A 23,485-nucleotide genomic window follows, 5' to 3' on the forward strand; every position below is an offset into this window, starting at 1 on the left:
GCTGAAGGTCCTGGTCTGATGGGGCCAACATGACAACATCATCTGCAAAGAGCACAGACGAAATCGTGTGGTCCCCAAACCAGACACCCTCCGGCCCCTGGCTGCGCCTAGAAATTCTGTCCATAAAAATTATGAACAGAACCGGCGACAAAGGGCAGCCCTGCCGGAGTCCAACATGCACCGGGAAGAAGTCTGACTTACTGCCGGCAATGCGAACCAAGCTCCTGCTCCTGTCGTATAGGGACCGGACAGCCCTTAGCAAAGGACCCCGGACCCCATACTCCCGGAGCACCCTCCACAGGCCGCCACGAGGGACACAGTCGAATGCCTTCTTCAAATCCACAAAGCACATGTGGATTGGTTGGGCAAACTCCCATGAACCCTCCAGCACCCTGTAGAGGGTATAGAGCTGGTCCAGTGTTCCACGGCCCGGACGAAAACCGCACTGTTCCTCCTGAATCCGAGGTTCTACTATCGGCCGTATTCTCCTCTCCAGTACCCTGACACACCCTCCGGTCCCCCTTCTTAAAAAGAGGGACCACCACCCCGGTCTGCCATCCCAGAGGCACTGTCCCCGACCGCCACGCGATGCTGCAGAGGCGTGTCAGCCAAGACAGCCCCGCAACATCCAGAGACTTGAGGTACTCAGGGCGGATCTCATCCACCCCCGGTGCCGAGTTTTTTGACTACCCCGGTGACTTCAGCTTGGGTGATGGACGAGTCCACCTCTGAGACCTCAGCCTCTGCTTTTCTCCATGGAAGACGTGACGGCGGGATTGAGGAGATCCTCGAAGTATTCCTTCCACCGTCCGACAACATCCCCAGTTGAGGTCAACAGCTGCCCACCTCCACTGTAAACAGCGTTGGTGGGGCACTGCTTCCCTCTCCTGAGTCGCCGGACGGTTTGCCAGAATCTCTTCGAGGCCAGCCGATAGTCCTTTTCCATGGCCTCACCGAACTCCTCCCAGGCCCGAGTTTTTGCCTCCACAACCACCCGGGCTGCAGTTCGCTTGGCCTGCCGGTACCCGTCAGCTGCCTCAGGAGTCCCACAAGCCAACCAGGCCCGATAGGACTCCTTCTTCAGCTTGACGGCATCCTTTACTTCCGGTGTCCACCACCGGGTTCGGGGATTGCCGCCTCGACAGGCACCGGGGACCTTACGGCCACAGCTCCGAGCGGCCGCTTTGACAAATGCACCAAAATACACATTTAGCTCTTTATTTTACTACACTTTGTCTATTTGCGTCTGTAGATTTCTCCGAAATTCAACAAAAGTTGTCGTTCTAAATCAACGCGCTGCTCCGCGATCTCTGTCTGCTTCCTTTAATCTCACACACATCTGGAAAGCTCTCTCTCTCATGAACAATGCTGTCGGATCCAAATATGCTCATTTCCTTTTTATCAGCAACCAATCGTGAAAGTAAAATGGGCATTTAACTCTAAAAGTGAAATCTCATTGGCTGATGTCAATTTCTGACAACCTGATTCGTTCAGATGCATCACGTGACATTCAGATGTGTGTTTTTGACTGTTTTTCTGCTCAGTTAAAGGCCATAAATGCTGTTTATAAGTTTTGATGTGATTTAGGTGGTTTATATTGTTGTTGCTGATGATTTGATAAGATATTGTGTCAGTAAATAGTTGTTTCCACTAAAAAAGTATGAATTTTTACATTACAAATCTTTAAATGCCTTTTTCTCAAAATTATTTTTTTGTCATTCTCCAGTGACACATCTCAGCCTATGTAGCACCGGTGTACACCAAACTTTCTAGTTATTCACTTAGCAGTATTCTGGAGATATGTTCAGAGGAATTTGTTAATAAATCATTCCTGGCCTGATTTATGTGACATTTTAATAAAAAAAAAATATGGCGACAATCAAAATGAAAAAAGAATTTTGCACCTGGCTTTATCATATGTTCAGATCTATCTACCGAAAATATATGCAAAATTGCGCAAATTTAATGAGATAATGCCTAATTTGCATAATTCAACATACAAATTTCAAAAACTTGTAATGCATTTTTTTTATGAACTTGTGTAAGTAATTAACTGAGGAAGTTTCATGGTAACATCTATTATTTTAAAATTGTACCCTATTCACCAGTAGTGTCTCGCCTTAATATTTAGTTTAAAGTTAATGTGCAGTGACTTCAAATTATGAATAACTTTCATTGATTTCTCGTAACGAGGTCTGAGAACAAAACCTGAATGAAAACCACTCGGCGCTGAGAGAAGCCAACAAATGTTTGGGCCCCATTTGAATGCCAGGAGGAAGTCATGATGATTGGCCGACACACAACAGGCGCTCGGGGTAACTTTCGGACATTTTCCAGCAGGCAACCAAAACGCAAACACAACCAGGTGTGAATGTGTTTCGGGACACACGGAAGGACAGGTGGAGGTGAAGAGAGCTGCATGTGTGACAGATGACAGGTTGAAAATGTATTTTAATGTTGTCCAGGCAGAAGAACATGACACTGGTGAAGGGAGTACAGTCGGGATTGGTGATTTGGTGGTGAGATGGGGTGACTGGGAGGCCCGAGTGTGAATGAGTGTGATCGCGTTTGCCAATGAGATGATCTGTAAAGATCACATGAGACGACCCAAACACGGTCATATCCTGGGACTCCATTCACAGTCTCACAGAACTCTCTCTCTCTCCCTCTCTCTCTCACCCAAATAAACTCTTTCATCTCACCCCCTCTCTCCTCTAACCTCTCACCCACTTCCTCCCCCCATTAAAGAACAGGAGGATAAAGGGTGATGTCATCACCCCTCGCCCTGCATTGGTATTCCCACAGTGAGGGAAAATGCCCCCTTCCTTCTCTTTCTCTCTTAAATGCCACCAAAGCAAGTGCCATGATGTTTGCCTCCAGAATACTTAACAAGACACACTGAAGCCAGCCAGAGTCACAACTAAATGTTTAATATGGGACAGATATGGGGTTTGTAATGGATATGGATCTAGACAGCTGATGATGGGTGTATATCACAATACAACTTTATAACGACTAATGACACAAAATATATCTCAATATTACTAATGTTTACAATAATAGTATGGACTCAAAATTCATTAAAAACTGAAAATGTTTAGACCACAAAAATTCCAATATCTTTGAACTCATATTTTATAAACTCATATTTTACTCCATAACCATTATTTATATATAAGTGGCATAGTTTATTATCCTAATTATCCTATGGTGTCATATTCAAAGAGTAAGTGCCTAATTTGGCAATTTAATAATTAATTAATATGCAGTCACAGATGTGTGTACCGTATACCAGCGATACATTTTTTATTTTTTTATTACTCTTTCAAATAATTTAAATTAATAATGCATTTCAAACAGAATGGAAAATACTGAAGTAATACAGTAATATTCTGAACCTGTTATATCAGTTACAATTAAAATAACTGTAATGTATAATGTAAATTAAAATGTAGGGGAGAGCCGGGACAATTGAAACGCGGGACGGATGAAACATTGCGATTTTCTTGAAAACCACTCACGTCATGTACGTCATATTTCTTCAGCACGTATAACACGCAATGCCTACCAGACCCGCGAAAACATTTCTTCTTTACGTCATGCCGTTTTGGATTTAAAGCCGGAAAGCTGTTTTTGAGTGCAGTAAGTGAATTCTTTCGTGCTATTTTTTTTTGACTGACAAGTTGTATTTATTGTTTCATGTGCCATTGTAATGATAATACGGCAGGTGTATTACTGTAACACACCCTTAAGTGTGCAATATCAAAGTTTTTTAGTTTAAGGGAAAAACAACTGTCGGGATGCGCTGTCGGGACGGATGAAACAGCGCCTCCTGCCAGTTAAACCTGGTCATAGGAAAACCGCTGTTAAGGCTATTCAACTAGTAAACACTCGATATGACTCAAGGAAGAAGTATAAGATAATTAATTGTAAACGGATTTGTCTGTCTTCGTCAAAATAGCCTATTAGAAAGATTACACAAAATGCGCATAGGCTTATCGCCTATGTTTAATGGGTGATAGAACAAAATGGTTAAAATGAGCCTTTAAATTAAAATAAATGACAAAATATGTTTGTAACAATATGTAGACAAGTTACTTGTCAGGTGTTGTTCAAAAAAAACAAGCATTAGATGAATAGTTGCCGTTTAAACTGTTATGTTTCATCCGTCCCACCCCTGTGTTGCAACCGTCCCGCTCAGGCGGGACGATTGAAACAAAGCACAACTACCGATCAAAGTAAATTTTTACTTAAATCATTCTATATTTGTACCGAATAACACATGATACTAAGAGAACACATATGTGAGTTGTTGATCACACACACACAAAAAATCTATCTGTAACCTTATCGTATTACGTTTATCTGAAAAGTGTTTCAACTGTCCCGCCTCTCCCCTACTTTTTATTATTTAACATTTCAGTGTCACATGATAATTCAGAAATCATTCTAATATGCTGATTTGCTGCTCAAGAAAGACTTGCGCTACTAAATAATTTTGTGGAAACCGTGAAAAACAGTTTTTAAAATAACAGCATGCATTTGAAATTGATTTGAAATAATTTTTTATCAATGTAATGCATCATTGCTGAATAAAAGTATTAAAGATTTGAACAGTAGTGTGTATATAATATGTTCATGTTAAACATGAGATTAATTGAATTATTAACAAGCACATTTATTTATGCGACCATGCAAACTTGTAACAACAAAAAGAAGCACTTTCTATTTTCCACAGGACTTTGTAAACCCTACATGTGGTCGCTTTAGAGGCGAGGGTTAAAGCAATGCAACTGCAAACAGCGACACCCCTTTTCATATGACCATCTCTGCACATCCCTGTCTCTGTCACAGGTCCACAAAAGCTGGAGATAAATGGATTTTGCAGAGATGACATCTGAAAATAATTACGCGTCACAGATGAGGACAGACCTCTCTCTTTCTCTCCCTCCCTCCCTCCCTCATTCGTAACGGCCATTGTTAGAGGTAGACAGGCTTTATTGTGCGTTTCTGGCACTCACTTGGGAACTTAAACAGAACAAAGAGGGGAGAGAGCGACAGAGGCTATTACTCAAACTGGTGCTAAATGAACTAAAGCAAATTCAAAAGAAAGGCCTACAGATTTACAACCTGAAGAAAACCACACGGTAGTTATCAACAACTTACAAAGAGCAGATATGAGAGACAAATGTGGGATTTTAAATAATATGCAATTAAAGCAATGTTTTGGGTTCATCAAAACACAAAAATTTGACTTGTCCCCCAGTTTGTGTAAAAAACAAAACTCACTTGTTAGCATGCCTGCCTCCCATGCCGGAAATGCAGATTCGAATCCCGCTCTGAGCGGTGTGAGTAGAACTGGAGGGGTTACATTGGTGCCGTGACCCGGGTGGAGTGAGCTAGCTAGAGCTAGTAAACCTCACCCCTTTCCCCACAAGAATCGCACAAGAAACTGACGCTGTGGTCTAGAGGTCGACCGATAGTGGATTTTACCGATAACGATAGCTACGTTGGGCCATACTTGCCGATAACCGATTAATGAACCGATAGTTTTTAAAATTGATACTGGATAAAAACAAACATAATACTCCAAGTAAAACAGTGCTGAACTTTATTATAAAAAAAAAAAAACTGTATTGAACCATGAAAACATGCTAAATGAAATAAATATATAAATGTGAATAAATATTTAAGTCAATAAAAGACATTCATTCAAACTGAAACAAAAAGTAATACTCTAAATAACAAATAAAACCAGTTACAATCAAAATTTTACTATTTAACTGTTCTTTTCAAGCCAACTTAATTAATAAAAAAGTAACAAAATTTTTATTAAAGTGAAGATGAAAAAAAAAAAAATAACCGAAATCGAATGCTTTTCTGATTCGTTTATGTTTCTGTCGGCTGTATGAACATATCAGTTTGCTTACGTCTCTAGCTTTAAATATGCAGCTTCTCTGCATATTTAATGCATAAAAGTGACCAGCTGGATATGAACTAATGCAAATAGAGGTAACAATTGTGACATTAAACATTCGGGTCGGACTTACGTTTATGTTTGTCAGTGTTTTAACCGCTTGAGGTACTACTCATGTTAGCGCCCTCTCAGCCTCGAAGGCAAACAAACATACTGTTGTGCTGTTCTTTCTCTACTAATGCAGCATTTAGTCAACAAATTAATCACTTTATAATGATATGACAAAATGTACTGTATACATACATTTGAGCTGTCGGTGCTTTAAACGCGCATCTGATGTCAGCGCTCTCCACGCAGCATGTGCTCTCAGTGCAGCACACAGAATCACGTGTCGAAATAAACAACACGAGGCACAAGTTTTTATTACACCTCTAGAGGCCGCTCTTGTACTGCATCATGCCAGCAGAGCCTTCTCAGCTCTTACACTGTGTAATGAATGACAGCGCACGCTTCTCAGCCGCTCCAGCAATGGACGCAACCAGGAAAAACTATCGGTATATATTTTTGCCGATAACGATAGTTCCACCAGTCAACAATCGGTGCCGATTAATCGGCAAAACCGATGAATCGGTCGACCTCTACTGTGGTCAGTCTGTGGCCTTTAGCGTATACTTGTTAGTGCGCCTGCCTCCCATGCCGGAAACGCCGGTTTGAATGGCGCTCGGAGCAAGTAGAAATGGAGGGGTTAAAATGGAAAGTAACCATAGCAATGTCTCGAGGCTGTGAGACATGTTTTCATTTCACTGTGCTACTTTTCCATTGTTTTTCAATGTAAACATGCACTTGATGGATGTGTTCGCATCTCACTCTGCTGTGTTTTAAATGCTCATAGCTGCTTCGCCAGGAGAGCTCTTGCAGAGCTGCCATGTCCACTTATTATAGGCATCTTTGGGCATGTTATCAGTTCAGCTGGACTGTGTACATGGCCTTTGTGCCAGTTTAATAGTTCTTTGAGCTGAGAAAAGTCAGCTGTTTATGCGGTCAAAATGTTTGCGCTGCAGGGGTGGAACTGGCCACTGCGTAGCTATGCCCCTGCTTGAGACAAAAAGTTCTAGAAAACATGGGTTGTGGAAACTAAATATGATGTATGGCCTTAAGACAGTACCTAACACTAGAGTTGTCAAAAAGTACCGACTTCGGACCAAGTCTGTACTGAAATTTTTAAATTGTGACGCTGGTGAGCGGAATCGTAAACACCTCTGATTGGCCATTGTGTTGACATGCTCATCGGATATGTCTGTGATTGGCTACAACTAGGGGCCAATCACAGGGTCTGTGATTATAGCCAATCACAAACATATCTGATGAGCGCGTCAACACAATGGCCAATCAGAGGTGTTTCCAATTCCGCTCAACAGCGCTCAAAGCGTCACATTTTTTAAATTTCAGTACAGACTTGGTACCGAAGTCAGTACTTTTGGACAACACGACTTCAGTCGGGTGCATAGGCAGTGTGTGAGCCAAGGGCAAAGAGAGATGCACTTCCCCTTTAAAAAAATTAAACAGTTTCAAGTTACATGTCACCGCACAACCTACACACCCCAGCATAAACGCTCCTGATAAACAATGTGTTATTAAAGCATCTACGTTCATAAACCACTGTTAATTTTAACAGAAAAGTCAATCGCGATCTTACAAAGTTCCATTATAATCAGTGAAACTGACTGCACAATGAATCTCTTATTTACATAAAGTCTACACTTTGTTATAATAAGAGGATTTGCTAGCGTGCAGAACCCTGAATCCACTCACCGCTCAAAACACACAGTTATTGTTCAGTGCTAACTTAAACACCTCTGATTGGCCATCTTGTTCAAGAAATCAACAGGTGATTGGCTACACTGCTCAACGCTGCAAAAACACGTTGTAAAGAAACCTTTCAGATACACACTGGATTGTTTGCCAATGGTTCACCAATATGCTCCTATTATGGAGAAAACTGACCCTAGACCAGCAGTAATGAGCAATTGGTGGCAATGGTTCTATGATCTATAGGCTTATGATAGTAGCATATAGCATTCTACGTTACAATGAAGTCCGTGGGCAGGCAAAGGCAAACCTTGCCCAGCCTTACACACGCTGTGTCTAAGGTCGAGTCAAATTATTGAAGGTGTCTACCCAGGCTAAGGTCCATTAAGACCATTATTAGTGTTGTTGCGGTCTTCACGTAGCGACAGGGAGCAAATGTTTTGCGGTTGTGATGCCAGGATGGTGTTGTTTCCTGTGTCAAGCACTTACCGCATTTTAAGTTTGAAGTCGTAAAATTGTACTCATTAAAAAGCATCATAAAACTTTATAGGTTGTAGTTCAGAGAAGAAACCTCAGGCAGTGTTAGTGTGCTTCTGTTCAAGTACTTGAGTCTTTTATCAAGGGTCATTTTACAGCACAATGTTGTGGAAATGTTGTGACGGGAGAAGCCACTTGGATGAATAAAGAAACGCCTTGAGCACATTTTGTGCTGCTGACATATGAATGATACCTCAGATCATGTGCCTTATAGCTGAGAGGAGTCATGTTACTTTTCTAAGCGATCAGACTAGACCTTTTGCTTGCTGGATAAAACGAGTAAACCCAGAACACCAACTGTATAGCCTAAATATGTCTGAAGACAAAAGATAATAAAGCTATGTATCTTGTGTACTGGACAAGATATCTAATTGTGATCTCCATTTGTCAGCATCTTGTTTCATTTCAACAGATATATACACCTAGATTGAACTCCTCAGTGTGTATTGAACAAATGCTAAGTTTGATTTTGTGACAAACTGCCCTGATCGCACACATAGCATGGTGAACCTCTTACAATGTCAACAAAACGTCAGCTCAAGAACAACAGGCACATTGTTAGAATAAAGACATTCAGCATCCAGAACGAACACCGGTTCCCAAGTGTGTAAGGTAAAACCTCACCAGTTAGGAGAAGGAATGTGTGAATGGAGAATGTCAAGAACTGAAAGAGCCCATTGGAAAGAAAACGTTAATGAGATCTCCTTATATCAATTGTTTCTCATTGACAGCAATGCCATTAAATTAAGAATTTTGCTTGTGACACAAATGCTTGATATTTCATTGTTTCAGTTAACAATAACAACACTGGACTGAAAATATCTCAATTAGGTTTCCTACGTTACAAATGAGCAAACTTTGGACAATAACAGGGATGTGAAATGGCAGGTTCACAGGATATGATGTCATATGAAGTGGGTTCTGGAAGTGGCATTCCAGAGGATTTGAAAGGGAATATGATGAGGGAATGAGAGAGCGCAGGAGATCCGAGCGCCTGCCCAATGGTTAATGAATGAGGGAGGGGGGGGATGAGAGAATGGCCCGGGTGTTCTCTGGCTGTGATTCCCAAATGAAGCATGAAGAACACAGAATCACACTGAAAAGGTTTAGAGAGGAGAGGGATGAGGGAATGGGGAGGGTGTTGCATCACAGCGGACAAGTTAACTGTCTGGTAGCAGAAGAGAAAAGTGGAAAAGCAGTGATGCGTCCTCGTGTATGAAATATAACTGTGTCAACCTGTATAAGTGGAAGTAGGTTATGTTTTTACACTGGGCAACACAATGTTTCACAATATCGCTATGGTGAAAAATCATAATGCATCTCATCCTACAGATTGCTTTTACTTTCATGGCTTTATGAGTCATTTTAAAGCATTTTCCCCTACCAAAACCAACAGTACTGCAAACCAATGAATTCTGGATTGTGTGAGTGTGTTACACCAGCACAACCTTATTCAGCATGACTAGACATGCCACACACATGCACAACATCTACAGCGCTTCGCCAGTCTTCTGATCGGCGGGCAAAACTGGCTCTTGCTCTAAAGCAGAGCGTTTCAACCACACTATTTTGCTGGCAGCATTTTACAGTTTTTGTTTCCTTGACAAACAGCAAACACACCCTTACTTCAGTATAATATTGATCAAAATCACACACAAATGACCTGGCACAACATTAAGCAATGAATCAATACACAAAAATAGAAGCTAAATAAAGTTTATTCAAAGTAGCCATCTAACAATTAAGCCTATTTAACCACAAATTGGCACTATGGTAGGCAACATATCACATGGTACTTTGAGATACTACCATGGTACATAAAAAAAAACATGGTATGGTAGTACCATGGTACCCTACTTTTTAGTGGTTTTAGTGGATGTGACATTTGTTGTCTTCAAGTTCAAAGAGATGTCCTATCAGAATAACCACAGATTTTCACTTAACTTTTGACAACCAGAAAGTTTCTGAATATCTATAGGCCCTATTTGAGTACAATAGCCTATCGTGGGCATTTGTTTTCAAAAGGGGCATTAATGACATGAATTGCAAGGAAACCATTTTAACAATATCTTAAAGTGTTACTATTTAAATCTTTTAAGAATTAAAGTTATTAAAAGTAGCTTAGAAGTAATTTAGACATTTGCCACGGCGCGCTTGTTTACAAAATACGTGCACGTGTCACGCGATGACGCCAAACTATAGGCTAAGGTATTACGAAATAATTTCATATAAAATAATTTCACTCACTCAACAGACGATGTTTGAGCTTTAAAGTAACATTAAACTACCGATGTAGTGCTAAATGTGCCAAATGTTGAATTATAAACAGGAGAACGAGTAGCCTAGGCTAAGTGATGAATGAATGAATGAATGAATTGAATTTTCATTGAAGAATTTGGCAACTTCTTCCGTCTAACAAAAATATTTTTCTTTCAACAACGACGACGTTTTTCTACATTTGCACAAAATCGCTGCATACACAGTTTGTGGAAGTTTCAGAAACTGGCTCTTACCTGTGTGTGGAATCTGGATCTCCCGTCCTCCAAAAGTTTCTCTATTCTCCTCAGACTGTGCTAAATCCCTCCCGGACCCCAGAGCCAGTGTTTAGTCCCTCACAAACACGCCCTCGCACCCCCTCTTCAGTCAGCCTGCCTCGGGCCAAAACCTCCTCAAACTTCTCCCAAGTTTTCACAATACTTCCTCATCCATTTACGTGCGTGCTTTAACATATTTTTTGGCAACATCTTCCAGGAGGTCTATCAGAACCGGGAAACGTATCCGTTGTGATTATAATTATATTGTTAACTTTAATTCACACAAATCAAAACTATTGTACTTTTATGTGATTGGTTTTCATTGGTTTATCAGCATTTTTTTTGCACGTTCCATTATGTTTAATGCTATAGGGCAGGCTATATACAATTTTTTTTAAAGGGATACCCAGCAAACACAGAACGTTCCCCTAACGTTCCCGTATGGTTCCCATTTGGTTACTTTTTTGGGAACCAACCAAGAACGTTCTAGGAACGTTCCCTGTAGGTTATTTTTAGATTCTATTTTTATAACCTAAGTAGAACGTTCTTGGAACGTTCCCTGTAGGTTATTTTTAGGTTTAATTTTATAACCTAAGGAGAACATTCTGGGAACGTTCCCTGTAGGTTTTTTTTAGGTTATATTTTTATAACCTAAGGAGAACGTTCTGGGAACGTTCCCTGTAGGTTTTTTTTAGGTTATATTTTTATAACCTAAGGAGAACGTTCTGGGAACCTTCCAAGAACGTTCCCTATTGGTTATCCAGGAAAGTTTTCTTAACGTAAATAGAACGTTCCCTTAAGGTTAGGGGAACGTTCCGGGAACGTTGCGGGAACGTTCCGAGTAGGTTCCCGGAACGTTCCCCTAACCTTAAGGGAACGTTCTATTTACGTTAAGAAAACTTTCCTGGATAACCAATAGGGAACGTTCTTGGGAACGTTCTGGGAACTAAAAACTAACGTTCCCAGAACGTTCTGGGAACGTAAAATTGTTAGCTGGGTAGTTCACACAAAAATGTAACAATCTGTCATTACTCACCCTCATGTCGTTCAAAACCTGTAAGACTTTCGTTCATCTTCAGAACACAAATGAAGATCTTTTTGGATGAAATCGGAGAGCTTTCTGTCCCTCCATTGATAGTTACGCAACTACCACTTTGACGCTTCAAAAAGTTCATAAAGAGATTGTAAAACGAATTGATATGAATTTAGTGGTTTAGTCCAAAATGTCTGAAGAGAAACGATCACTTTTTATGATGAACATATTTAATTTAGGCTTTTATTCACATATAGTTTATTTTGTATAGGCCTATACTATTCATCAACTTGCACACATAAGGTAAACATAAGCTAAAGCATGTTCGTTTGATGTGCGAGAACCAATGAGGTTCATTCTCGTGTTTCGGAGAAAATCTCTTTTTCTAAAAATTTTGACTAAACTGCTCAATTCATATGGATTAGTTTTACGATCTCTTCATTAACTTTTTGAAGCGTCAAAGTGGTAGTTGCGTAGCGGTCAGTGGAGGGACATAAATCTCTCAGATTTCATCAAAAAGATCTTCATTTGTGTTCCGAAGATGAAATTAAGTCTTTGTGTGAACTATCCTTTTAAGCCCGCAAATACATTTTTCCTGAAAATGACCCTGGGTCCTGCTGGGACCAGAACTGCACGTTTTGTATGCCTACCTTATTTACCACTCCTGATTCAGATCATCTAATTTGCATGAACTGAACTGATCAGTTCAGAGGATAAAATGTGCAATGCTGGTCCCTGATACCATGACTAAATACCATGGCTATAGTTAATGAAATTATGATATTTTTCTTTCTTTTATTTTGCAGTTCTAACTGGCATGTTAAAACTGGACCGGTATGGAGAGAAATAATGTATTTTAAACTATCTGGTAGAACACTATTTAATTATAGGCCTACTGGAATATTGTTCAACTATTGGGCAGTAAAAGGAAATCTCAGAGGAACTAGAAGTTTTCTGTTATTGGCAAATATAACGAATCCACAAAATTTAATCTGTGGCGAAATCTGCATGGGGAAACATTTCGCCTCAAAATTTGCAATCGCATGGATTCCTATTGAAATTTATGGATTTTAATCAGCAAAAATGTGCAGAACAATGGTAAATGTGTAACCACAACAGTCTAGAAACATGGTAACACGTTAACACATAAACATGTTGTAAAAGTTGGAATCCTTAAAAAAAATCTTTAGTATTCTTTAAAATTGTTTTCACATGAAAGAAACCCAAAAGGGATCATGTATACAATTGCATTTTTCAGAGACATTTTTGAAGTAATTCCATCATTTAATTATTAAGTCCTGGAGCTGTGTACTGTCGCCTGCATTGGTTTTCATCTCAGAAGAAATCAAGTAAATAACCAACAGCAAAGTTAATGCAAAATTAACACCAGTCCAATTATTATTATTATTATTTTCAATTTACATCATCCATATCACCATGGTACAAATCAAAAGTCTATATCACAGCCAGAATCATCCAATGACGCTTCTTCAATGTGGGTTTCCTCCAGGAGAGCTGGTCCTCCGTGATCAGAGACAGAGGGAACCTGGAAAAAAGGTTACATTTATTTGAACTTGACAGATGCATCATTTTAAAGAGCTGTTTGTTATATGTTTAAAGGGATGGTTCGGAGTAAAAGAAACCTAGGGTCCTTTGCACCATGACCTCCAGCCAAACTCCCCCCCAGAAGCTTTTTTCCCTTAGTCGAACATTATAAAAGTTAGAGCTTGTTTAGAGATATCAGCCGAATGGCTTAGTGGAGGCGCTAATGGATCCAAGGTTGTATCTTGTAAATTACCCCACTAATAATGCCCGGAATGGTATCAAACTTCTACAGTAGTACAAATAGATTCTGTACTCATAAAAGGAGCCATTTGAAAGTTTGTAAGTACATCAGGAGTTTATTTAAATAACACTTGGCTGATGGCTTATGCTAACGCTAACCCGGACGTCGAGGTCACTTCCGTGATTTGGGATCACTTCCGTGATAAAACTAAATAAATAAACTCCTGATGTACTTCCAAACTTTAAAATGGCACGTTTTATGAGTACATCATCTATTTGTACTACTGTAGAAGTTTGGTACCATTCCGGGCATTATTAGTGCGGTAATTTACGAGATACAACCTTGGATCCATTAGCGTCTCCACTAAGCCATTCGGCTTTTATCTCTAAATAAGCTCTAATTTTAATAATGTTCGACCAAGGGAAAAAAGCTTCTGGGGAGGAGTTTGGCTCGAGGTCATGGTGCAAAGGACCCTAGGTTGAAATTACTATGAACCATAGTATAAGCTATATTAGTATTAGTATAAGCTTAAGGAAAGATGTTCAGTCTGGCCAGTGCTCTCGGCTGTACAGTATTCTCTGATGCTGCTCACGTTTGGTATTACTGGCGGAGTCAATGTGCCCTTCTGAAGTCCTTCCCAGTCAAAGCCTTCAAACCACCTGAGAAACACAACACAAGTTAATCAGAGCAGAAAATAAGCCGGCACTTAAAAACAGAGCAGCTTTCTCTTCTTTCCTTTGCTCTTTTCTTTTCCACTCTCATCTAATCTCACGAATCCTTCCCCTTCTCACCCCACACCAATCCCTTCTCTTCCCTCTGTGCAAATATATTTGATGAAGAGCACAAACGTGCAGGACTCACATGTGTTTGCAGATGTCCTTGACCCCGTTCCTCTGTCCCAGTCTCTCTGTGGGGTTCAGCCTGGAAATGGGGTGACAGATGATAGCAGACTCAGACACACACACACGCACGCACGCACACACACACACACACACACACACACACACACACACACACACACACACACACACACACACACACACACACACACACACACACACACACACACACACACACAAAAGAGTATGTAGTGCACTGCTATCTATCTATCTATCTATCTATCTATCTATCTTGTCTGTCTGTCTATCCAACTATCTATCCATCCATCCATCCATCCATTCATCCATTCATCCATTCATCCATCCATCCATCTATCTATCTATCTTGTCCGTCCGTCCGTCTATCTATCTATTGTCTATATATATCTGTCTGTCTGTTTACCTAAATAGTGACAGATGTTTCATTTGGTTTACCAAGCCTTTTCTCAATGTTTTTCTTCTTCTCATACAGGTAATAGTAAACGCTGTAGTTTACCTGCAGAGGCTCTTGATGAGATGTACTGCGGTCCTGCTGATGGTTTTGGGGAACTCCAGCTCATCTGTTCCCTTCAGAGCGGCTGTATAAACCTTCAGCGGCTCTGAGCCAGAGAACAGGGGGCTGGAAAGGTGGGAACAGTTGTCATATGATCCTTTAACATTCAAAACATGACCTGGAAACACTGTTATAGTAATACTAGCAAGTCATAGCAGGCAAGATGCAGGGTTTAAAAGCAGAAATATGAATAAATAAAAAGTTTGTTAATTTAAATGTAAAGTTTACATTTTCCTTTTGAAGTTGGACTACTTTTAGAGGAATGTAAGTGTGTTGTATATGGATAGGTACTTCATGTTCCTCTCATGTCGTGTACTGTATTTTTGCACAGGTACCAAGCAAAAGTAGCCAGAATTACTTTTAGATGATCATGCTATGAGTTAATGTTAGCTAGTTTCACACTAGCAATGTTTAAAGGGATAATTCACCCCAAAATTAAAACTGTCTTCATTTATTCACCCTTATGCCATTCAAAATCTATAAGACTTCATCTTCTGAACACTAATTTACCTTTCCGGTAACACTTTACTTGAAGGGGTGTGCATAAGACTGACACGACACCTTCATAATCATGACATGACACGTCTCATGAATATGAAGGAGGTTTTATGCATGTTTATGACAACTGTCATTAAGTGCCATTCACTCAATTCTGACATTTTTAATGCAAATATGACATTGTTTGAGATGCCTTTGTTATGACAACTTGACATAAACCAATACATATTTACTGTCATAAATATGTCATAAACATGACATATGAATATTTTTCTTGACCTCAACTACAGTGGAAAAAAATTAATTTGTACCACTGTAGTTGAGGTCAAGAAAAGTATACATGACACTGTTATAAAATAATTTGACAGAGAATTAACACTTTAAACCAATACATAAACCAATACATATTTACTGTCATAAATATGTCATAAACATGACATATGAATATTTTTCTTGACCTCAACTACAGTGGAAAAAAATTAAATTTGTACCACTGTAGTTGAGGTCAAGAAAATTTTCATGACACAGTTATAATGGCCTCATGACAGCCAGGGTCAAAACCAACCACATGACAGTTTAATGTAATGTTAACACATAAATCTAAGTAGTTTCTAAAGTTTGATAATTAATCTGTCATGTTTATGACATATTTATGACACGTTATGATGTATTGGTTTATGTCAAGTTGTCATAACAAAGACATCTCAAACAATGTCATATTTGCATAAAAAATGTCAATTGAGTGAATGACACTTAATGACAGTTGTCATATGCATAAAACCTCCTTCATATTAATGACACGTGTCATGTCATGATTATGAAGGTGTCGTGTCAATCTTATGCACACCCCTTCAAGTAAAGTGTTACCAAATATTATTTTTATATTTTCTAATAATTTGGGCCCATCCACTGAAAGTCTACTATATTCAACCCAAATGTTAATGCTTCAAAAATTACAAAAAGACATCGTAAAAGTTGTTCATATGAATTGAGTGGTTTAATCAAAGTCTCCTGAAGAGAAAATTGCTTTATATGATGAAAAGTTTAATTTAGGCCTTTATTAATATGTGAGAACAAACCTCATTGCTTTTCCATATTTAATGTATTCTACGTATGATCGCTTGCCTAAATGAAATCTGTCAATGATGACAGGATTTTCGTTTTTTTGGTTATACCTTAAAACATGTATTTTCTGTGCTGCCCACTTTCTCACTGATCTTCCATTCTAAATATATTTACTGGTAACACTTTTCCCATTGTTTCTGCATGCTGAAGATTTAGACATAACTGTCTGCGGTCTTCGACAGCATGCTTGTGCTACACATACTTTAAAAATTATTATGTGTTGAAGATTTCTTTTAAAATAGCTCAGACGAAAGCTACAAATAGACCCAGGCATGTCATTTTAGCATCAATTGGACACAGATGAAGGGTATCCCACAAATGTCACCTTTTTCCTCAGCACTTTTTGGGGGTTTTGTAGGATTTTCGTCTTTGGAAACAGTGCGAGTTGTTTTTCTTTTTTGAAAATAAACCGGAATATATTTCAGTCATGACAACTCTAGAAGTAGGCTAGATTTTACATGTTAATGAATATGGTAGTCAAATCAAGTCAAGTCACCTTCATTTATATAGCACTTTTAACAATATAGATTGTTTCAAAGCAGCTTTACAGTGATAATAGGAAATTAAACAGATTGTTTTGGCTTTACAGCAGCTCTAGAATAAAGTTATTGTCCAGCTAAAGTTAGTTTTTGATTGTTTCACATCCGTTTCAAAGTTATTAACTTAGGGGGCGCTTACACGACACCGTTTTAACTGAAAACAGAAAACTGTTAATGTGTTCTGACCGTTCATTTGCTCGACAACTGTGTTTGGTGGCTCGAAAACGCAAACTTTGAAATAGGTTCCCAAGCTGCAAGTTTTAAAAAGTTTTGAAAAATTGTATCATCTTAGTATAAACTTCAAAAAACGTGAATCTGTGAAAACGGTGACGGCGTGCACATGCATATTATGCGTTTAGTCTATAGGTATGCGTGTTTTAATATAATGTATATGTGCGCAGGCGCGTAGTCTTTCTTTACAAATTAACATCGCCAAATTACTTGACTGGCCTGCATAATACAGAATTTTTAGTCGTTTTCGCAGATCCATGCAAACTGAAATAATTTTGCAATGTTGATGTACCGTATTTTCTGGAGTATAAGTCGCATCAGTCAAAAAATACGTCATAAAGAGGAAAAAAAACATATATAAGTCGCACTGGACTATAAGTCGCATTTATTTAGAAATTTATTTCACAAAATCCAAGACCAAGAACAGACATTTAATCTGGAAAGGCAAGTTATTCAGCTACACAATAGCACACAGAACAACAGGCTGAATAGGTGTCCGGTGTGTTAACGTAACACATTAACAGTTATTCAGCTACACAATAGCATAAAGAACATATACCTGGGAGGCTGAATAGGCTAAATTAACATTAGCCAGCGAGTCCAACAAGCATGTTCGCCAAGCTCCCGCGATCTCATCCCACAATACTGAATCCATTGAATTCTTCCTCGGTGTCGCTTGTAAACAACTCCGCCCACTAGAGCGCCCTCTCGCGGCTGTAGACGGTAATGTTTTCTCTTGGTTCATCTCAGTCAGTATGAATTCATTTTGACAGATAAGTCGCACCTGATTATAAGTCGCAGGACCAGTCAAACAATGAAAAAAATGAAAATACGGTAGTTGGTCTTGGTGGACTAGATCTGCTACACTGCTCCTGCAGAGCAAGTATGATATTGATATTGCCAATAGATACACAGACATGCTGATGTGATCATGTAAGATACGCTGTATAGCATGTAAGATGCTGCATAAATAGGCAGACATAAACCTGAGAGCAAATCTACACAGGTGGTGCTGGGGAGGTGTGGGGGGGGGGGGGGTTCAGAGGAACTTGAATTACTAACTTGCAGCGAACATGGAACCAGACTATTTACCGTAAATGTTGAGCAAGCATTCTCATTGGCTTATATTTTAGCCTACTAAAGTCAAATGTACTGTAACACAATGAATGAGTCAATGTAGTAATTAAAAAAAAACTCACCTGTTATTGAGCAGTTCATACAGCAACATCCCTAAAGCCCAGAGATCTGCAGACAGGCCGTGACCTTGATGCAGAATGACCTCTGGAGGCTGATAACCCACAGACCCACAGAATGACCAGGCCCTGTGCAAAGAGCCCAGCTTCTTAGCACAACCAAACCCTGTCTGATAGAGAGAAACACAACTAAGTGTTAAGTGTTAACCCCCATCACAATCAAGAGGTTACAGGCTGCCATTTGGTTAAACTTTAAACATGCTTGAATTTGTGTGTATTCAGCACCAGTTTAGCATATCCACGTTGGTCCAGTAGCACATTTTCAGGTTTCAGGTCTCTGTGAACAATGCCTTTGCCGTGTAATACACTAAGAGCTTCCAGAACACACGCTGCGTAAAAGCGAACAGCATCTTCTTCCAGTGACCCCCTGAAACATACAATCACATATCAGTCAGTCACTGTCGGTTTAGACAAAGTCCCTTTCCACCACCAATGATATCTGACAACAACTGTATCATAAATCTGGTTTCTTATGCTCAAATAGAGTTAAAAAGCGACCAATGCGCATGTGCAGTCAAGCAACCATTGTGAACAGTTCTTAAAATATTTGAAGAATATTTTAATAATCTAAAGAACCTTTTTACCATTATAAAGATACTTTTTGTGGAATGGAAAGGTTCCATGGATGTTAAAGGTTATGCTAATACTAATAAAGAACTTTTATTGTTAAGAGTATAAATGCTGTCAAATGTCATATTTACTCCTGATAAAGTCCTTCCTTACAATTAAGTGATTTACAAACACTTTGCGACTGAATCACTAAAAACAATCAGTTTGAACGAACTGAATCGGAGATCACTGTATGTAAGGCCTTGTTCACACCCGGTATTAAGATGTGTTTTGGTCGATCGGATCACAAGTAGACGAGGGAGACACATTCCCGTTACACCTGGTGTTTTAATCCGTCTCTTCTGTCCACTTTCAAACACTTCTGTCCTGATTTCTTCAAGGGGAGGGTCTTTGGCCGGGTATGTATGTGTTCTCAGATCTTTCAATCTAATGAACAAAATAAGTTTGCACAATATACATATGAATGCGCCGGAGATGATGGAACATTGTGCTTGGTATGTATTTCATCTTCAAACCAAACTTGGGTCTTCAGACGTCAAAGTTTAAATCCCGTCTGGCTAGTGCGCTTCCCATAATGTTTACTCATGAGGTCAGTAGGCGGAGAGAAGACGGTCTTTAGTGGCTGTTTGAACACATTCGATCACATGAGTGTTTACACTGAAAGCAATCCGTCTCGACTACCTCTGGGAGCGGTCAGAAGTGGACAAGCCTAAAATGTTTTAGACCCGTTTACACCTGTATTTAGCGTCATCCACTTGTGATCCGATCTAACAAAACGTATTTAATACCAGGTGTAAACAGGGCTTATGGGTCGGCTCCAGCATCTCTGCAACCCTACAGAGGACAAGCAGTTTGGTGAATGAATGTATGGATCACTGTGCGCACCTGTCTCTCAGTAAAACCCACAGATCTCCCCCTTCACAAGCCTCCATCAGCATATACAGGAACCGGGGATCTTTAAAGGTACAGTGCAACCTGAGAAAAAAATTATAATAATCAAGCTTTTAAATCTTACATAAACAGCCAAAAACAATGTTTGTTTTTTTGTTTTTTTTTTTTACAATTAAAATTTACTTTACATGCTGATATGAAGAGAACATTTTAAAAGTTCAAAAGTTTGGGCTCAGTAAGAATCTTTTTTAAATTTATTATTTTTTAAAGAAATCAATACTTTTATTCAGCAAGGATACATTAAATTGATCATTAGTGACAGTCTTTTACATTGTTATATATATATATATATATATATATATATATATATATATATATATATATATATATATATATATATATATATAAATATATAATTATTATTATTAAATAATAGCTGCTTTTGAACTTTCTATTCATCAAAGAATTCTGAAAAAAAAACTGTTTTCAACATTGATAATAATAATAAAAAATGTGTTTTTAGCAACAAATCAGCATATTAGAATGATTTATGAAGGATACTGAAGACTGGAGTAATGATGCTGAAAATACAGCTTTGATCACAGGAATAAATTACATTTGAATAATATTTCACAATATTACTGCTTTTACTGTATTTTTGGAATGAATGAACTGAATGAATGAATGAAGCCTTGGCAACCGTATAAGAGACTTTTCAAAAACATTACAGATCGTACTGAGCCCAAACTTTTGAACAGGAATGTATCCACCATTAAAATGGGCAAAGAGTCCAATAAGGAATACAACTGCATAAACATAACAATTATAAATAGATGCAAAAAATGTTTTTATTGCCTGATTCCTTATTCACCAGAGAACAGTTTTACACATCATTCCACAAACAACCTTTAATCCTCCAGTTCTTCCGGATCTACTGTGTGCCGGCGCTTTACACATGATTAACCTTTTATGAAACATCAACGACAAATAAGAAGGTTCTCTGCTGTTCTGACCTCACTATAAACGGACTGTGGAGATCCATCAGGATGTGCTTCTCCGAGAGCATCCTCTCTCTTTGGCCTGGGCTCTGTATGGCCTGCTTTCTTATGGTCTTTAATGCAAACTTACAGCTGGGGTCACTCTTCAAATGGACCTTGTGACCAAAAAAAAAAAAAAAAGGTTTGGCTGAATTATAATTCATATCAAGTGTTTCATAGAAATTATAAATCATCACATTTTAAACTGCAGAACTGGTTTATGATGCGCATCGAATACTCACGAGCTGAGTGTGACTGTACTGTCCTTCCCCGAGATTACACAGCACTTGAAAACTGCTTAGAGACATTTCCCCAAACGCAGTCCCATCTTCCCCGTTCCTGTTTATTACATAGAGATCAAAATTTAATCATCACTGGTGAAGTTTCATTTATTTCGGTAGATAATGTAAAAGTCATATCGACTAACTTACTTCGATCTGGCCTTGTTGCTAGGATTGTTTCTGGCATCGTCTAAGCCTCCAGTTACTTTTTTGAAAAACCTAGATATAGATGGTGGAATATAGCCAAGGTCAACTGTACAGCGTATGTTATCGTGTTTTTTTTCGCCCACTATGCTATTTCCATAGCATGAATGTCGGTTAATGCCTCACGGCTCACACTTACTCTTTGTCTATGACCAGACATGTCACATCGCCTGAGGCAAGAACACTCATCGACCTCATGTCGTCTCTAAAGAGCAAAGGAACAGGTCTGAGATGTTAATGTTACATGATGCCTTCTGACTTGAATTTGAATGTTCCAGTAAAGCCACAAACAATTTAACATGCACATGTTTGCTTTTCTCTAACAGTTTTTATCGATTGCTAACACAGTATGGTTTAGGTTAGTTGGTTTAGTTGGACCAGTGTCCCAAACCATTAATTCAGTTCTTGAAAAAAAGACACATTTCTCAGAACGTTTATCGCCTGTTTTGTGCACTTTATATATATTTAGTTTACTTATAATAATTGTGTTTGTTGACTTGAAATGTTTTTTTCTATTAGGTGTCAACAGTACAAAATCTTAACGTGTTGTCTAAACACAAACCATTTATGTTAAGTAAAAAATTCTCAAATCCAGAGGTGTGGCGGTATAGTGCGATCCCAACTGCCATTTTGCCCTAACTTAATTTGATTGTGTACAATCTACATAAATATATGTCAAATTTAAGTTTACTTAAAACGTGTGGAATGTGTTGGATTACATGAATGATTTGTGTTGCATTAACTGAAGCTGGGCGGTGCTTGTTAGTTCCCAGCATGCTTTGCATATGGTTGAATTAAGAGAGAATAAATGTTAAAATTAAGTGTTATTTTATGTTTTTTTTGAGAAAGTGAGAAAAGGGGAAGACTTTATAGTGTGTAATTGTGTTTAATGTTCAATTACATTGGAAGTATTATAACCATTTCAATTACAGTGGGTTACCATTGTGGAGAAGAGTGGAGCATATTGTTATAGGCTGTGGACTGATTCGGTTATTTACGATTGCTTTGGTTGAAGAAGCATGTAAAACTTAGCATTTAAGATACTATTGTGCTACTGCTAGCAAATAGCTAGCTATAGTCTATAATCATGTGTCACTAAAATAAATGAAATATTAATGGATGAATGAAAATAAAAAACACCTGAATCACGTCTGGAAACCGTACAAAATTTACTTTGAGATTACTTAAATTGGCTTAAAAATTTCTTAATTCCATGATGTTGAAGTTACATGAACAAATTATGTTTGTTTAACGTAATCCAGTTATGTGGAACTTGTTGACATAAAAAAGTTAATTAAAGCCAACATATTTTTTTTGAGTGCACGTTCCAATTTTTTTTTTAATGTTTACTGCAAAACTCCACACAAAAATGGCCACATTTTGCACATGATTAACATGTTCTCATTCAGAAAACACAAATGCACAATGTAATTAACTCATGTATCACACTGTGAACTCAAATTTCACACATTTATCCAAGTGTAAACATTAAATAGGAAAAATGATGACACACCAATCAGAATCACAGACATGCTTTGAAAAATAAACCCTAGTGGTGGGAGACAAAGAGGAGAGGGAAAGAAAAATAAAGAGGACAGGGCAAAAAGACATTTGTTTCTGATGAAATACAAAGCACTAGTTGACCATGTTCTTGAGCAGGAATGAGCACGAGGGAAGTTGGCCTACAGGGTTTTTATATTACTTACACATACAGTATAATTACAGCACACAGTAGCACTACTGTAGATGAGAGATCTTTCACTATTATAGTAAATACTGTAGCACATGTTGTACACCCTCAAACCCATA

General features: G+C 38.6%; 2 protein-coding genes across 7 annotated transcripts in view; both read right to left on the reverse strand.

The window, feature by feature from the left end:
• Positions 1 to 11,201, reverse strand: part of acsl2 (acyl-CoA synthetase long chain family member 2) — a 34,107-nt gene extending 22,906 nt beyond the window's left edge. The window contains exon 1 of the mRNA XM_079638425.1: positions 10,777 to 11,201. The gene's annotated coding sequence lies outside the window, so the exon portion shown is untranslated. The remainder of the gene's footprint in view (positions 1 to 10,776) is intronic.
• A 1,685-nt stretch (positions 11,202 to 12,886) lies between these two features.
• Positions 12,887 to 23,485, reverse strand: part of prkg1l (protein kinase cGMP-dependent 1, like) — a gene marked incomplete at its 5' end in the record, with an annotated part of 36,145 nt that continues 25,546 nt past the window's right edge. For 2 of the 6 annotated variants that reach the window (XM_079637950.1, XM_079637952.1), the window contains 12 exons: positions 12,985 to 13,376; positions 14,209 to 14,275; positions 14,478 to 14,537; positions 14,991 to 15,113; positions 18,640 to 18,803; positions 18,919 to 19,060; positions 19,516 to 19,689; positions 20,149 to 20,238; positions 21,168 to 21,307; positions 21,434 to 21,530; positions 21,623 to 21,691; positions 21,816 to 21,881. In XM_079637950.1, the coding sequence (XP_079494076.1) occupies positions 13,278 to 13,376; positions 14,209 to 14,275; positions 14,478 to 14,537; positions 14,991 to 15,113; positions 18,640 to 18,803; positions 18,919 to 19,060; positions 19,516 to 19,689; positions 20,149 to 20,238; positions 21,168 to 21,307; positions 21,434 to 21,530; positions 21,623 to 21,691; positions 21,816 to 21,881 (1,291 nt within the window). In that variant the 3' untranslated portion in view covers positions 12,985 to 13,277. Of the gene's footprint in view, positions 13,377 to 14,208; positions 14,276 to 14,477; positions 14,538 to 14,990; positions 15,114 to 18,639; positions 18,804 to 18,918; positions 19,061 to 19,515; positions 19,690 to 20,148; positions 20,239 to 21,167; positions 21,308 to 21,433; positions 21,531 to 21,622; positions 21,692 to 21,815; positions 21,882 to 23,485 lie in introns of all 6 variants that reach the window. The other 4 variants (XM_079637954.1, XM_079637951.1, XM_079637953.1 and 1 more) reach the window with 3 other exon arrangements.

This window comes from Phoxinus phoxinus (genome assembly GCF_949152265.1).
Source record: "Phoxinus phoxinus genome assembly, chromosome: 15".
NCBI classification, from domain to species: domain Eukaryota; kingdom Metazoa; phylum Chordata; class Actinopteri; order Cypriniformes; family Leuciscidae; genus Phoxinus; species Phoxinus phoxinus.